Source organism: Pinus tabuliformis, chromosome 3_2, assembly GCF_031772625.1.
Source record: "Pinus tabuliformis cultivar Carrire ecotype Pingquan chromosome 3_2, CPIR1, whole genome shotgun sequence".
NCBI lineage: Eukaryota > Viridiplantae > Streptophyta > Pinopsida > Pinales > Pinaceae > Pinus > Pinus tabuliformis.
Genome location: NC_142302.1, coordinates 983877859 through 983894360, shown reverse-complemented (window position 1 = coordinate 983894360; position 16502 = coordinate 983877859). Strand labels below are relative to the sequence as shown.

The 16502-nt window shown below is 39.6% G+C and overlaps 1 protein-coding gene across 2 annotated transcripts in view; it reads left to right on the top strand.

The window, feature by feature from the left end:
* Window positions 1-16502, top strand: part of DIS1 (Actin-like ATPase superfamily protein) — a 334160-nt gene that overhangs the window by 77404 nt on the left and 240254 nt on the right. For both annotated transcript variants that reach the window (XM_089417307.1, XM_089417306.1), the window contains exons 2-3: window positions 12585-12819; window positions 12940-13164. In XM_089417307.1, coding sequence (XP_089273433.1) covers window positions 12585-12819; window positions 12940-13164 — 460 coding nt within the window. The remainder of the gene's footprint in view (window positions 1-12584; window positions 12820-12939; window positions 13165-16502) is intronic.

Here is a 16502-nt window from a genome sequence, read left to right as displayed (position 1 = left end):
GCACCGTTGCATTATCTAGAAGACTTTTGGTTTTTATGAAGCGTGGCATCATAGAAGAAAGCATATGATAATAGAGGAATTAGTGTCTACATGATCAATTGCTTTAGAAAAAGTGATCTAGCTAACAAGATGAGAATTTTTGGACCATTTTTCACATCACATTCCATCCAAGTATTTTCTAACACAATGTTAGAGGTAATCATCTTGAGGAAAGGATCACCAGGATCCTCCAATAAGAACCATCATTTAGGGAAGGTTCTTTAATATTTGAAAGAAGCATTATGACATGACTAGTATATTCCACTTAGTATGGAAACAATAGTCTTGAAGGATGAAGGCATGTAGATGGTCGAGTTGCAGTATGAAAGGCATAATTGAAGTCTTTCTCCTCTTAAAGAGGGAAACTTATCTTCAATAAGGATAGAAGCAAGGTCATTCAAAGGAAGGATGGCTAGATGGTTATATGAAAGAAAAGGTATGCATGTCTTTAGTAACTCTTCTCTAGAAGGTAGAATTCATGTCTACAAGAGTCTTGCAGAAAGAGTTGGTTGTTAGATGTGCTTGGTAATCATAAGTCTTTCATGTGGTTACTCGATGCTTGGAAAAAAAAGTTTGGTATGCTTTGGAATGACTAAAGATCAAGACTCTTCCATAAGATATCATGACTTAGACATGATGATATTGATCAACATCAAATATGGTCTCCTAAGGAAAGAAAGAGAGTTGATAATCTTGACTCCAAGGAAGAGATATTGCAGTTTTCTCCACGGGCATTTTGATTAAAATCAAAAGCATGGAGAAGGATTTTTTTTTTACAACATGGAGATGGACCATGCGGAAGGATGTTGATCTCAAAGGAAACAAGTAAGCAAAATTTGACATCTTGACAAAAGGCCATCATGTTGAGGTAATTATGATACTGATGTTTTGGTATTGGTTATTTGGTTGATATATAGTTTTTCTACTTGGAAGGATGTTGTGGAAATGCATAATGGTAGTTGAGGCAAGTGTATCTACAACTGTGTGTTTTGAGCTCAATTCAGTGAATACATGGATTGAGTGGATAGTTTTGGTAATTCTTGAAGGATTATATGGTCAAGGTATCCACTTCATCCTAGGATTGAAAGGTAGAAGTACAAAAATGATAACCTGATGTTTATGTTTCGATGACAATGAAGATCACTTTCATGATTAGAGGGAGCTATGATTAGCTCTACTTTGATTGGCTCAATATAATGTCTTTGTTGATGATGACTAGAGGAAAGTGATATGAAATGCTGATGGCCTGAACCATGTCACAAATTGAAGAAAGAGTTTGGCTCCATTATATCCAGAAAGATAAAACTCAATATGATAAGATACAAAGAAGGAGCCATGCAACTACTTGAAGATATTCATGAAGAACTAGTAGTTGATGTATTCATGAAGACAAGCTAAAGACTATGTGGTTATGACTTCTCAATTGAAAGGAAGTAAGCAATCTCCTCCAGTATACGAAGTTTGAGGCTCCGTCCAGTCTGTCCTGGTCTCTTACTCCGTGTAGTGGCATTCCGTTGCTCTTCTACTTCCCTCTTGGAAGTTCTCGATGTGACTCCCTCTGAGCCTCGATTTCCCTCCTGGAAATCCTTCTGTCGATGTCGAGATGCCCCCTACTCTGATCGTCTGTGCAACCGCATCACTGATCTGAATTTCTCAGCTAGAAACTCTCGGTAGCAACTCCCTCCTCCTTGGCCTTGCCCTGTTAGGTACTGTTTTGACAACAGTACCCCACTAGCTCCACTCTGCAACTTATCCACGGCCTCCTAAACGCCAACAACCTGAAGGTGAGAGCTCCTAGGCTTTGCGCTGTCCTAACACCGGCAAACTAGCTCCCTAAGCCAACTGCGTCAACCCTCCTAGCCTCTGCGTGAGCCTGTCTTTGCCTCCCTCAGCGTCTGCGTAGCCTCTTCTTGGCCTGAAATTGATGATGCAGGCATCGTGTCAACCCTTCCTTGCTGTTTTGCTACTAGGAACAACTTTTGTCACTCAGGACAGCTATTTTCTGCTGCTGCTGCTGTGCTTGGCTGATGTCCTCAGTTCTCCTGTGATATGCAACCATGCTCTGATACCATGTTGAAGTTTCTAAGTCTAATAATTAGAAACCCTCCATGTACTCGCTGATTTATTCTTTCCTACTTGTTCTGATTAGTTAACAAGTTATTTACCATGTAAGTACTAAAAATAAACAGAGGTACATGCTCAACACATTACATATCACCAACTGAAGGAAACAAAAACAAGCACACAAATGACACCGTTATTTTTGGACTAATGCCCCCGGAAAAACCTAATGCGGTAAAACTGGTGCAGCTATCTGAGGGTTTGATTTATTAAGTAGTTTTAGAATACAATCTGGGTGCCAAATCCGGCTCAGCCAATAGAGAAAAATCTCGGCAGTAGTACTGCTCCTTTGGAGACATATGCTCTGGCTGAAACCCCGGATAAACACTCCGGCATCTCCTCAGCTCCAATCTGCGCCACGAAAAACCCCAACGTCAGCATCTTCTGCCCTCTATGTCAGCTTTCTCGGCAGTTCTAGCAGTTCCCGACTGTTCTAGCTGTTCTCGCCAGTTCCGGCTTCTGCCCTTTGCGTCAGCGTTCCCGGCAATTCCGACAGTTCTCGGCAGTTCTGGTTGTTCCCGGGAGTTCCGGCTTTTGCCCTCTGCGTCAGCTTTCCCGGCAGTTCCGACCGTTCCTGGCAGTTCTGACTGTTCCCGACAGTACCGACTTCTGCCCTTTGCGTCAGCTTTCCCGACTGTTCCTGCAGTTCCGTCTGTTCTTTACAATCCTGGCTTCTGCCCTCTGCGTCAACTTTCCCAGCTGCTGCGCTGATCCTCTCGGCACCATCTCTGCCTCTCTGCTTCTGTATTCACTGCCCCTTAGCTACAAATCCAGATCACTCTCTCAATTTTCTCAGCAAACCCAGCCCCAGAAAGTCAAAATCTTGATCTCTTGGTGTGTTCTCCAAGTGACCCTCAAGCCTCCTCTTATACTTTTCTCGTTGACAAATCAACAGCCGAGATTAAGTCCCTAATCAATGGCTAAGATTAGATTTGGCTTGATCCATGACTTTTGGACCATTCTAACACAATTTTATATTAATTCACATTAATATTTTAATTTCCCTAAGTTTACACTTAGGGACTCCTTTAAAAATATTAATTATTTTAATATCTTCCAAGCTATTTAGAATCTGCCCAAACCCTTTCTAGGTATTGGAGATCTCATGTGCCTTAGCCTCTCCACCAAATTTCGTGGCTAGAGCACATCCGATGCTTCCCCAAATCAACACAACAGTCAAGGGTAAGTCTCCTACAACAAGGTATGTATGATTAATGTTTACATTTGAATTTTGAGTATCATCTCTGACATATATTTTTGCAGGACAACGTATGTATATACAGGGTCTCGGTTATATCTTTATGTCTCTATATGGCATAGTTAGTTTTGATACCACATTTCGGATGTCCTATTCTTGATACTACACATTTGATGCTACATATTCTTGATGCTACACCAAGTCTGCTAAATCTATATGATGTTGTAAGTTCATGTTACTTGTCTTGTCATAGTTGATAGAATGGTCTCCGTTGTTGTACTTAGAACTTGGTCCATCACAAATCTAGGGTTTGTCATTAGTTTTTATTGTGTATATCTTTAGGTTAGTTTTAGATATAGTCTTGCATAGAGTCCAGGCCTATATCAAGAGTGCGAGTCTTTGTCTACTGCTGCAACAAGTTAGCAACAAAAGTGACAAGCACACTTCAGGTACGCATTGTAATTTTAATTTCTATTTATTCATTATTATGCACTTACATGTGTTTTGCAAGATAAGTTGAAGGGTATTTTGTTTTGTTTTGGGATTGGTTTCGCGGGGAAAATTTTCATGCAGGTAGAAGAAGATTCAAGTACAACATCAAGCAAGAATTCAAGAGCAGAAGTATCAAATCAAAGGAAGCATTGCAGTGGGACATCCTTGAAGACATGACAACCATCCAGATATCGTGAAGTATTGTTAAGGCCAAGAGTCATCATTGTAAAGTTGTAAAAGAGTCATTATTAAAAGATTCATCATTATAAAGTTGTAAAAGAGTCATTGTTGTAAAGATGGTAAAAGAGTCATTTGTGAAAGAGTCATTCTACGTAGAGTCGAAGAGGCAGTGTTGGGAGGTATAGGAGTCACTGTTGGGATGATGTCATGGTTGGGTTGCAGGTCATAGAGCGATCGGTATTTGGTCAAGTACACGAAAATCATTGTACATCTTATTGTATCGTGGATTGTTGTCCTTTGTTTGGGAATCCACAGTCTTGTCTTACTTCAGTCATTATAGGGTGGCAGGGAGGTGCTAGGCAGGTGTATGAAGTCGCCTACAGGTTGAGGTCTGTGAACACTTCAGGGTGGTAGGGTTGTGCTAGGGCAAGTTGTGGCTCGCTAGGGTGTTGGGGCATCTATTTAATTGATTACTGAAGAAACCAGGGCATTGGGGCGTCCTTCCAGTGGGAGCTGGAGAAGAATGCTTTTCTAGAATTCTAGAAAGTTGTTGCTTTGATTTCAGTTGGGGCTGAAGATTAAAGAATTTATTAGAAAAATGTTCGGTGGTTTTTGACTCAGAGGGGATTTTCCACCTAAAATTCTTGTGCCTACTGTGTTATTTTATTTATTGTTATTACTGCATAAACATTAATAATAATTGAAGATTAACTAATGCTCTGAAAAGATTTAAAAGTGCTAATTGCTAAGGAATACTGATTCACCACCCCTCTCAGTATTTCCAACAACTTGTTTGACTTCTTACTTTCACAAAATGTCCCTCTTGGAGCAATATGTCTTTCAAACATCTTCAAGAGTATCTTTGAGCCACAAAGGTCTTTTCCTTGAGGTAGAGGGATCACCAGGAGGTGGATCAATGGGATCCATCAGGCCTTCAATATCAGGCATGGGCTCAACTGTCTGAGGTTCATCTTGCTTTTCTGCAACATCATCATTTACCTTCCTTGGAATTGGGAGATCTCTGGCTTTCCCAAGGGAAATCTTCATCGAAGGTGACATCATGGCTAACTTCCATGGTTCTTTGACTAGTCACATAGATTCTATATGCCTTTGAATTTTCACTGTAGCCCACAAATTTACCTTTCTTCCCAGATGCTTCCAACTTGTTTCTTTTCCCTTTAGGCACATGAAGATACACAGGACAACCAAATTTTCTAAAATAAGAAACATCAGGTTTCTTACCAGTGAAAACTTCTTCGTGTGTCTTGAAATCCAATGCGTGATGCGGGCTCCTATTTTGAACATATATGGCAATGTTGGCAGCTTCTCCATTTAAGAAGTTTGGTAGACCTTCATCATGGAAGCTAGTAGCAGGAGGATTCCTCTTTCCTTTATTATTGAACCTATTGTTCCGTTGATTGCCATTGCCTTTGAAATTGTTGTTGTTGTTGTCATCCCTTGGAGAATCCTTCTTGTGAGGACAATTTCTAGCATAGTGGCCGAACCTATTACAATTGAAGCACCTTCCTTTTCTTCCTTCTTTGAATCCTTGCTTGAATCCTTGACCTTGTGTTCTTGGACCAACATTATTTTTCATTTTAGCATGAGCGGAGAAAGCAGTAGGTTCATTTCCATTTGAAGGTTTGTCTCTCTCCATCATCCTCATCTCTTGAGTGCATCTAGCCAATAATTCTGCGAAACTAGGAATCTTGTCATTGTTGAGAATGGTAGTGTTAAACACATCCCATGCTCTTGGTAGTCAGATTTGTCATTGAGATTGTCCTCAGTCTTGAAGTAATATGTAGTAGCCATTGAGGCTGGTCCAATTATCTTGTCTAACAACTCTCCCTTAGTGGTTTCTTTTCTCTCTCTTGCTTGGGCCTTGCCTTCAACTGGGCTCTGATATCATGTTAATTTTGTATAGCCATTTTGAGGTGACTATGGACTTGTCCTTCGGTTTAGGCACCACATCCCAGACATCATTTTTCATGATAGATTCATATTCCTCATTCATCACATCCTTCCATACTTGGTGCTTTACAACTTCTTCGAACGTACATGGTTTAGTTTGAACAATAGTACTCATAGCAACTAAGTACCCTTGATACCTGTTCGACTTCTTACTTTCACGAAATGTCCCTCGTAGAGCAATATGTCTTTCAACATCTTTGAGATTATCTTTGAGCCACAAAGGTCTTTTCCTTGAGGTAGAGGGATCACTAGGAGGTGGATCAATGGGATCCATTGGGCCTTCAATATCGGGCATAGGCTCATCTGTTTGAGGTTCATCCTGCTTTTCTGCAGCATCATAATTATACTTCCTAGGCCCGGAGGTCTGGCAAAAGTCCAGGTGAGATTTTCCTTTCTTAAGGAAAATACATTGTGAAGCTGCTCGAGAGATGTGGGATGGTGGATTACAAGTTTGTGTCTACTCTGATGGAAATCAACTTCAAGAATCTATGTGGAAGTGCTGCTCGGCCCGAATTGGCAAACCCTTCTTAATATAGCCAACTTGTGGGGGCCCTGATGTTCTTGGTAAACTCCCATCTGGACAAATGCTTCGCTGTGAATACGTTGAGTTAATTTATGGTCGAGCCTCATCAAATACATTGGATTGTTGCTAAGAATCTCTATAGATATCTCCGTGTCACAATCAAATATGGACTGAGATACACTGCCAGGAATTTAAGGCTATATGGATATACTGACGCTGAGTGGGATGACAGTGTGGTGGATCGTAAAGCACGTCTGGATGTTGCTTCTCATTGGGATCTGCTTCAATTTCTTGGATGAGCAGGAAGTAGAAATCGGTTGCTCTAAGCACTGCTGAGGTCGAATACATTGTAGCTAGTATGGCCCATTGTGAGGCTGCTTGGTTGAGGAAACTCTTTAGTGAGCTATTTGAGCATGTGCCAGATACCATTGTAATCACTTGCGACAACCAGAGTGGGATTCGCCTTTTAGAGAATCTCGTGTTCCATGACTGCTCTAAGCACATTGATATCAGGTACCACTTTATCCGGGATATGGTACAACGGAGAGCAATAAGGTTCCAACCTAAGTCACCTGACACGGGGATTCGAGATTCGTAGGATTCAGGATTCGTGGTGTCAGATTCAGACACATTGACCCTCGGAACAGGACACAGGATTCATTATATATATATATATATATTAAAAATTAGATATTTCTTACACAAATTTAATTAATGATACAAACATAACATTTTTTTCATAATCAACCGTGATTAAACATAATATTTTTTTGATAATTAAAATTATTAACAATAAATAAATAAATAAATAAATATATATATATATATATATATATTTAATTTCATAATGAACTTATTACATAACCATTGACTAGATCACACCAATTGATTCAGTCCAAACTGAGCCTCTCGTAACCCCAATCACAAACCAGCTGACAAGAAACACCAATATATTCTTCACTGATATATAGATATGGTGGAGCCCTAGCTCTTTTGTCTCAAGTAACAATGAAATGCTCAGGCAGCCTGATCATCGGTAGTTTGTTATCGTACTTACCAAGATAAAATCGGACCCCGCCAAAGTGAGGGTTTACTGCGTCGGATGAGATCCCTGCTCTGTGAAAAGCTTGCGATTCTCATTTTTGTAAGGGTATCGGTCGTCATTTCCCTACCGGGTAAGGAATTCATTCTTTCGTCAATGCAAAATGAATGAATATATGCATTGCAATGTTAAAAATGCACGGGAAGGAAAAAATGAGTAGAATGTAGTATAAATATGTTCGATCCCCTTACCCATTTCGTTTGACTGTTAAAAACCAGAGTTATGAACTTTTATTCATGGAAGTTGTACAAAGTTGAATCTTGTGTAGCTCTGTTGTGTATGTCCCATATGGGCAATACTATCTCAGGGTTTCAGCGCAAAATTGTATTTAAACTTGAAGAGCATGTCGAGCTACTGCTTGAACCACCATGAATTATTATCTTTTGCTCGTTAGTCTACTTGCGTATCAGTTTAGGTGGTGGGTTGGAGTTATTGTAATGCCTTCGTTCCCTTGTTTGTTCCCCTTTCGCTTATAATCAAACAACGCTTGCCAAATGATAAACACCGTGGCTATAATGAACAAATGCGGCCTTTTCTAACCCGCGTAGGTCACTTTTCTGCCAAACGAGTCCTGGAAAACAGGACATGATGTCAAAAATCGTGACATGCTGGTGAATTTCGTGACACGCTTGGGGATTCGACGTGTCATAATCAGATTCGACGTGTCATGTTTTTTGGACACGATTTTCGGGCAAATCGTGTCCAACACGACGGATTCGGATTTGTGGACCCTATATAACGAATCCAGTTACTTAGGTTCCAACACATCAGGATTGATGAGCAGGTCGCAGACATCCTTACAAAGCCCTTAGGGAAGGTCAAATTGTTAGCCTTCCAAGAGAGACTTGGAGTCGTGGAAAGACCCTCCCATGAGGGTCCCGCTTGAGCTGGACATTGAGCTCTGGGAGCTCTTGTGGGCTTGGGGTACTTCTTGGAGCTATGAGCGACCATAGGGTGAGTGGTTCACCTTCCCCTACGTTTGACATATGCATAGGATGAGTGGTTCACCTTCTCCTATGGCATATGAGCAGGATGAGTGGTCCACCTTCTCCTGCTGATGCTTTGGCATGCATCCTACCCATGTAGTTTGGGGACTCATGGGAAGTACCTCTCATTTGGCCAATGAGTTGGGAAAAGTGGATAGGGACCATAGCACTACAAATGGACACATTGTGTATTGTCGTACTCCTTATGTCTAGGATGCATGGTGTTCAACAACTTGATCTGGGATCAAGTCTAATTGAGGTTCTACCTCTAGACTGACTTTTGTCAGTGGAGAGTGGTAAGGTCTTGTGACTCACTCTCGATCGAATCTTCTTCATTATTCATATCAGTGTTCAACAAAGTAGAGATGAGATGAAATACAAAGATGGTTCATGACGACATGATGGCATGATGATCGATGATGATGGATGGATTGGCGAGTGGAATTCTCCCTAGTTGAGAGAGGGAGTGTTAAAAATGGAAACTAGGTCCAAATTCCACTTTGGACAACTCATTTGATGGTGATGATGATTGCATTGAATTCCTCTTTTCGAGACGAACAAAATTGATCTAAAGATCATCTAATTTGGATAAACAGAAGTGTGTTTTTGAATTTATGCCCACACATGTGCAAATTGTACAGGTCGGCCACATCATCATGTAGGCTCATGAAGCCCAAGAGACATGTCACTTCACCCTCAATGACTTGTATAAATACAAGTGACCTCTCACCTCATTTGGCATCATCATCACTCACACATTCTTCTCTCTCCTTCTCTCATTGGTTCATACAGCGATTGGGCATTCTCTTTCTCTCACACGTGTGGCAAGGAGGACGAATTTCAGACAGAAGTACAGGGCCGAAAATTTCAGGAGTTGACTGAAGTTTGACCAATGTTGACCAGGGAATGTTTGACCAAGTTTGATTGTGATTTTGGAAGGTTTGACTCTGTTTGACCAGGCTGCATTGACTAGCACAAAAACCCAGATTTTCTTGCCTTTTGACCTACGTTGATTGCAGGCCTGTTTGACTGCAAGGTTGACTTTTGTTGACCAAGTTTGACTGCACATTTTGTGACTGTTTTTGGCTGACTTTGACCGCTGCTGGAGGTCGAGTTTGATTGCCCTTTGACCGAGCTTCAAAGGAGAAATTTGGCTGCTGCATTGACCATCTTTGACTTTCTGGTTAGGGCTGAATTTGATTGCAGATTTGACAGGGCTGTTTTGACTTGGATTTGGCAAGTCAACTTTGAATTTTTGTACTTTCTCTCTGTACTGAACATTTGATATACTAATAAGAAGAATTGATCAAAGGGTTTTCCCGACATTGGGGTTTTTCCCTGGCATCCGCCGAATCTGGTGTCCTCTTGTCTTGGCTTGTCTTCTGCATTTTATTTTAGGTTCTATCTACAATTACTGTCAATGTGATTGCGATTGGAAATTGTCTTTGGGCTGCTAAAGGAACATTGAAGTAGTTGTGCTAAGCATAGAACATACCATTGTTAATTAAATTTAATGATCTTAGATACCACTGAGATTTTCAAAACTCAGATAGTGAGATCATTCAAGGAGATGACCTACAAATGATTAGCAACAAGGAAAAACACTCTCCGTGATGATTATCTTGGTTCAGGTCTTTCAGAAGAAGGTTTCCCGCAGATTCATATCTTGTTGACTAGGGTTACCACAAAGTTTAAGCACATTGTTGATTTTTTCAGAATTCTGTCCTTCTTCGTACTAGTTTGAGTGTGAATACACTAAAGTGAGTGCATGCTTGGAGCGAGTGCATTTTTCATCTTTTTGTCGATCTCAGATCTTGAACAAAGAGTAAGGATGCTGCAGACTTCAGACATGATGGTGATCTTCATCTAAAATGGAGTGATGACTGCTAGAACAATGATGAGTCTTCTTGAAGGATGGCAACAGAAAATGATCTTCAAATTGCAACCTTAGCTCTGATACCATTTTGAGAAATCATGTTGTCTGCATATTAGGGTAGATTTCTGTTCTTTGATAATTGCTTGTGAAAGTTGTTGGCTTTGTATTAATCTTTATTATGTTCTTTTTATCAAACAATTACCAAAACATAAGAAGATCACAAAAAGACGATGAATACAAGTTATAGGCTTCAAGCCAGGGCAAAAACCCCACAAAGGGGAAAACCCAAAAAATTCTTTTATTATAGAATCAGATCAAAGTGAGATATCCAAGACCCATGACCATGACAGAAACTTCAACCCTCAAGATGCCAAGTCAAGCCCTCCTTCCATATAACAAAATCATCAACAGTTAAAAGATCAGCAATATGCACGACAACAAAAACAAATTTCCAACAAGAGATGTGTCATGGCAGAACTTCCACGAATCCGTATGTATCTCATGAGACGAATCTTGGGAAATGAATACAATAGATTTCCCTTTGTTTGCGTGATGGATCATGGAAATAGGCAGAGTGTCCTCAGCTCAATCCCTTAACTCGCTTTTAAAAAATTAGGGTTAAAAGAAAAAAAATTGCAATAATTTGTAGTTGACAGAGATATGGCGATAATTTCGAAATTATCTTGATAATTACCTAAATTATCGCGATAAATTCAAAACAGGTAATTTTTTGCGATAATTTAAGGCAATAATATTGGCGAGGGGCAGTTTGGCGATAATATTGTGATAATTCCGATATTATCATGATATGTGCAACACTGCTTCAAGCAAACACAAAGATGTGCTTTTAGTTTGTGAACTCCCTTGTTTGCCATACAAAAGTTGTCTCTGTGTTTATTAACCTTTTGACTTGGAAGGGGACATACTTAAAGGCTTTTAGGAGCATTGCCCTTTGGTCGAGAGTTCTCCCAAGGACAAAGGAAGAAGGAACCTTCCCTCAATGAGGAGCTCAAATGGTTATAGTTGAGTCACCTATTATGGCTCTCTCTCCTGTAATGATATCCTTTAGAAGACTGATTCATTGGGACATAGCAGGAGCTTTTGCCCCATTGTTGGTGGCATGATCAGCAGGATAAAAAGATGTGCTTATTCTTCTCTCCTTATGCAAGGTTAATCAACACTGAAAGTAAAGTGCAGGTGTTGGGAGAACAAATGCTCCACTGATTGAGATGTGGATACATTTTAACAGTTGAACACAATGTCACATTTTGTTCTGGATGTTAAAGTATAATATTGCTTAATTCATGTGCATGGAGGAGCTGCATATGACATTGATTTAAGTTTTTGAGTCTGGGATTATAGCGGTACTGATGATTTATCTATGTCCAAAATTCTTGATTCCGGTTATAACTCTAGCCAATAGAATATGCAGAACGTGTCATCTTGGAATTTAGTATTATGCCTTGTAACCCACCTTTGCATAAATTCCCAATGGGCTTGAATGTCATTGGCATTATTGAGCATTAGGGGATTTTTTGTGAAAGTTGAAACATGTCAAATAAAAAATGGTCTACGTCATTTCTCTTACTTGCTGGAGGATGTCCTAAATTATCAGATTTACTTTATTATGTGATCATACAGACAGAATGTCATGCCAAACATGGTTTTCAAATCTTGTGCTGAGTTGTAGCAAGTAGTGATCTTAAACAAGTGTTTGCAAACTAGTTTGATGCTGGTAAACTGTAAAATGCAAACATCTCCACATTTTTCCTTTGAATCAGCTATGTTGGGACTTCACTGTTAATTTTGCCTTTTATAGAGTATGGTGTTGGGTTATCCTTCTACTTGTTTGCAACCTGGATTTGGTTCATCCTTTAAGATTGGACATTTGAACATTTCTCACATTTAAAGGTATTGAATTGGGAAAGTAATGGGGTAGTATTTCTCTAGAATGTTTTCTAAGCATGTAATATGAGATGGTGCAGACTAGGAAAGTTATTTGATAGTAGTGTTGCTTTGATCAAAGTCATAATTTTTAACCTCAATGAAGATAAGATTAGGAATGTACTAACTTCACTGAATACTATTTTTTTCAGGTATACAAAGATGGGTTTTGCTGGCAATGTAGAACCATGCTTCATTATCCCTACAGTTGTGGCAGTGAATGAATCATTCGTAAGTCAATCTAGAGGCTCTGGAAAGGGGAATTGGTTAGCACAGCATGATGCAGCTGTCAAGGCAGATCTTGATTTCTTTATTGGTGAAGAGGCTTTGTCTCGTTCTCATTCTAGCAACACATACAATCTTAGTTATCCTATACGCCATGGTCAGGTATCGTATTGTTGTAGTTTTGGGTTAGCCTGGTTTGTTACAATTTGTGTAGTTCCCTTTAATTTGTTTACGTTTGCTCTTTAAATGTAACTGGGCTGATATTCATCCTCATCTGTATAGGTAGAAAATTGGGATTCCATGGAGAGATATTGGCAACAATGTATATTCAATTATTTGCGCTGCGATCCTGAGGATCATTATTTCCTCTTAACTGAGAGTCCTCTTACTGCTCCAGAAAACCGTGAATATACTGGAGAAATAATGTTTGAAACATTTAATGTTCCAGGACTTTATATAGCTGTACAGGCTGTCCTTGCTATTGCTGCTGGGTACACAACCTCTAAGGTATTGATTTCCATTCAATATCTAGGCTCTTGATATATTACGAACTTTCTTCTTGTCTCTTTGTAGATAGTTTTGTCTTTGAAAGCATGCAAAGCATTTGATTGTGTTGATTGATGTTCTATGCTCTACTTTACCCAATGCACACCTATGCAGAAAGAAGCAATTTATTTTTCTCAAGAGTCAAAACTGGATGGGGACAAAATAGAGTCTGGCTTTGAGCCTATTCCTTTATGTAATGTTTTGACACTAGTTTATGAGATAATTAAAATCCAATGGAGGCCAAACTAAGTCAGGGCATAAATGTTATAGACCCTTTGATCTGTTTCTACTTGGTTTTGAGATTGCAACAAAACCTGTTTGGGACCAATTGAAGCCTGTCTGGTAACCTGTTGCATTCTGTAATCTTTTGCCACTCTTTTATGAGATTGCCAAAACCCACTGTATGCCAAAGTAAGTTTGGGTGTGAATGTGGTCCACCCGTTTCTAAAGTTACAAAAAATAAAGACTTGTTCTCACTGTTTATTTGGGGCATAGTCTCAATTCGTACTTTTAGTCTCCTGTCTAGAAATTCTTACTTTTTCGAAATTGAATTATAGAGGTCTAAATGTAGACCATATGACATCAAAACATTGATGCAGACATTAAAGAATTGTACAAGGTTTTTTCTTTGTAACAATATGGATATGTTAACTGAAAAAGGTCTTCATTAACTGATCTAAATAGCAAACCCAGGCTGCTCACATTCAAGAGAGGTAGAAGGTTAAATTTGAGTGTTTTTCAAGATTTGGTACTGTTATTTATGCAATTTTCGTAGAAGTGCTTCCTATATTCTATCAATGTAACAACTTGTACAAGAAGCATTTTGCGGAAAAAGTGGGTGGTAGTAACAGTCACCTCCATAGGGTCATAAAGGGGCATAAGTAACTCTCCTCTTGAGAAAGAAATATTAAAATTGATGGGGCAATTACAGATAAAATTCCCATTTAAATGGAGCCAAAACTAGAAAAATTATTGGGACGAGGCCAAATAGCAGTAGACAAAACTTAAAGTCTACCCTAATGGGCACAGCGACCGCAATATTATAAATTTATGGATAAGGGGTCGCTGCAGCTGCAGTATCTAGATCATTGTTTTTATGCTGGGGCCAACCAGTCATCTAGGGAGGTTCTTTGATGATCATAGGTCCCTATTCGTCATTCTTCTTCTCAGAGGGGTTGGCCACCTCAGAAATGGGCAGTTGAATATAGGCCACTTTGTCATCTAGTGGTGGAAATGGCATGTCATTGTGCTGCCCATGTGGTCAGCTTTGTCTCCACTGCCTTTGCTTATGGACTTGTGTGATGTTCCCGGGAAATTAATTGCGTAAGGGATGAAATAACCTATCAATCCCTGTAGGCTATAGTCCTCAATAAATGGGAAAAACCCCAAAATATTCTATGCTGGGCAAGTTTTGGGGCAACTAGGCAAAGAAACCCAAAATTGGGGTTTGGAGTAAAGTTTACTCAATTAATTCAGAAGAAGAGATCCCTCTAGGAAATCTATAAATACAAAAGGATTGAATTCATTTGGGCATCATTGTGGATCAATTTATTTCTTTCTTGAACATTAGCTCTAACGGTTTTAAGACCCCTTTTTCTTCTTGTCAATTTTGGTGGTGAAAGGGGGGGTGAATCAATATTTCTTTTCAATTGTTAATTTACCAGTTAAATCATTTATATTTAGAACACAAAATGAACAATAGGAATAAATGCTTTTATTAATATAATCTTTACAATAAATCAGGTACAATATATATAAGGCTCCAACCTGTTGCCAAGCACCAACTTGGTCTTTTGTGAGGCTCCAACCTCTAGGGCACCAACCCTATCTTCTCAAGGCACCAACCTTGTGTTTAGGAGCACCAACTCCAAGGACACCAATCCTTCCAATTCTGAGGCACCAACCCCAAGGGCTCCGACCCTATCTTGTCAAGAATTGTTTTGATTGTATTACACTGCTCTCAAAATCTTCTTCACTATGTTCTGTCAATCTACAGCTTCACTGTAGTCTCCATGCTACATCATCAATGACAACCTGTCTTCATATGAAGGAGTCTTCACAACTCTTCATATTGCCCACACAGAGTCTGCAAAGTTACCTCATGATGATTTCAAATAGCCATCATGATCTCCAATAATGTCTCCAAGATCTGCTGATGCTTTTCAACAAGATATCTTTGATAAGTTGCGCTAAGCCTCAATGTCTGCACAAAAAACAATTCTCTGTTTCAACCTGTTGTTCTATCTGCCGCGGTAAGTGCTTCAGGAGTGACTGCTTCTCACTGTTCTTAGTGTCGCGATATCTTACTTCCAAGGATCATACTCACAAATACTTCAATACTGGTGTAGTCTATTGCTCCCTTCAAACGATGGCAGATCAAACCTTATTTCGCTTCACTGAATTGTTCTTCAAGTTACGATTTGTACTTCTCCCATTAATTCATCACAGGTTCAAGCCTTTCAAAGATTAACCCATTTAGCAGAGTCGCTTGACCTTCGGCTTCCTTCTTTCTCGTTTGATCTTTCGGCTTCCACTTTCGTTCGCTCGACCTTTGGCTTCCTTTTTTGCTTGCTCGTCCTTCAGCTTTCACTTTCGTTCGCTTGACCTTTGGCTTCTTTTTTCGCTCGCTTGACCTTCGGCTTCCACTTTCCTTCGCTCGACCTTTGGCTTCCTCTGTCTCTTCAAGTTCATGAGTTGTGAACTTCTTTATGCTCTATTTTTATGCTCGAGAGAGATGCTCAGAACTGAAGTGTTTTAACTCGTTTTTATACGATTTTCACCAATACTCAAAGGACACGTCTATTGGAGGGAGGCCGACTTGTATATTAAAAATATATATTGGAGAGTCTTTTATCCATAGACTTGATTATTATTCACAGAAACCATATAAGAGCTGCTATACCCACATGGAGGTCCCACATGCCACGTCATCACCTTTAATCCTGCAATCACAATTTCATGAGAATCGAAGTCATTCCTTTAACCCCGCAATCGCAACTTCATAAAAGTTGGAGGTTTTACAAGTGTGCACATGCTTTGTCTTTTAATGGAGCGGATGCGATATTCAATGAACTATTTTTAATGAATCCATCGGGTCCACAATATTATCGCAATTGGCAGTTTGACATTCCTTTGAACTTTGCGATTATTGCGGATGCGATATTTAATTAAGCCATGCTATAATGGTGCAGTGGGTCCGCAATGCTATCACAATCGGTGGTTCGAGGTGACAACCCTTTATGATTTGTGTAACTTCCAATACCCGGACGTGATACTACATAAAGGTGTATTTTAATGGA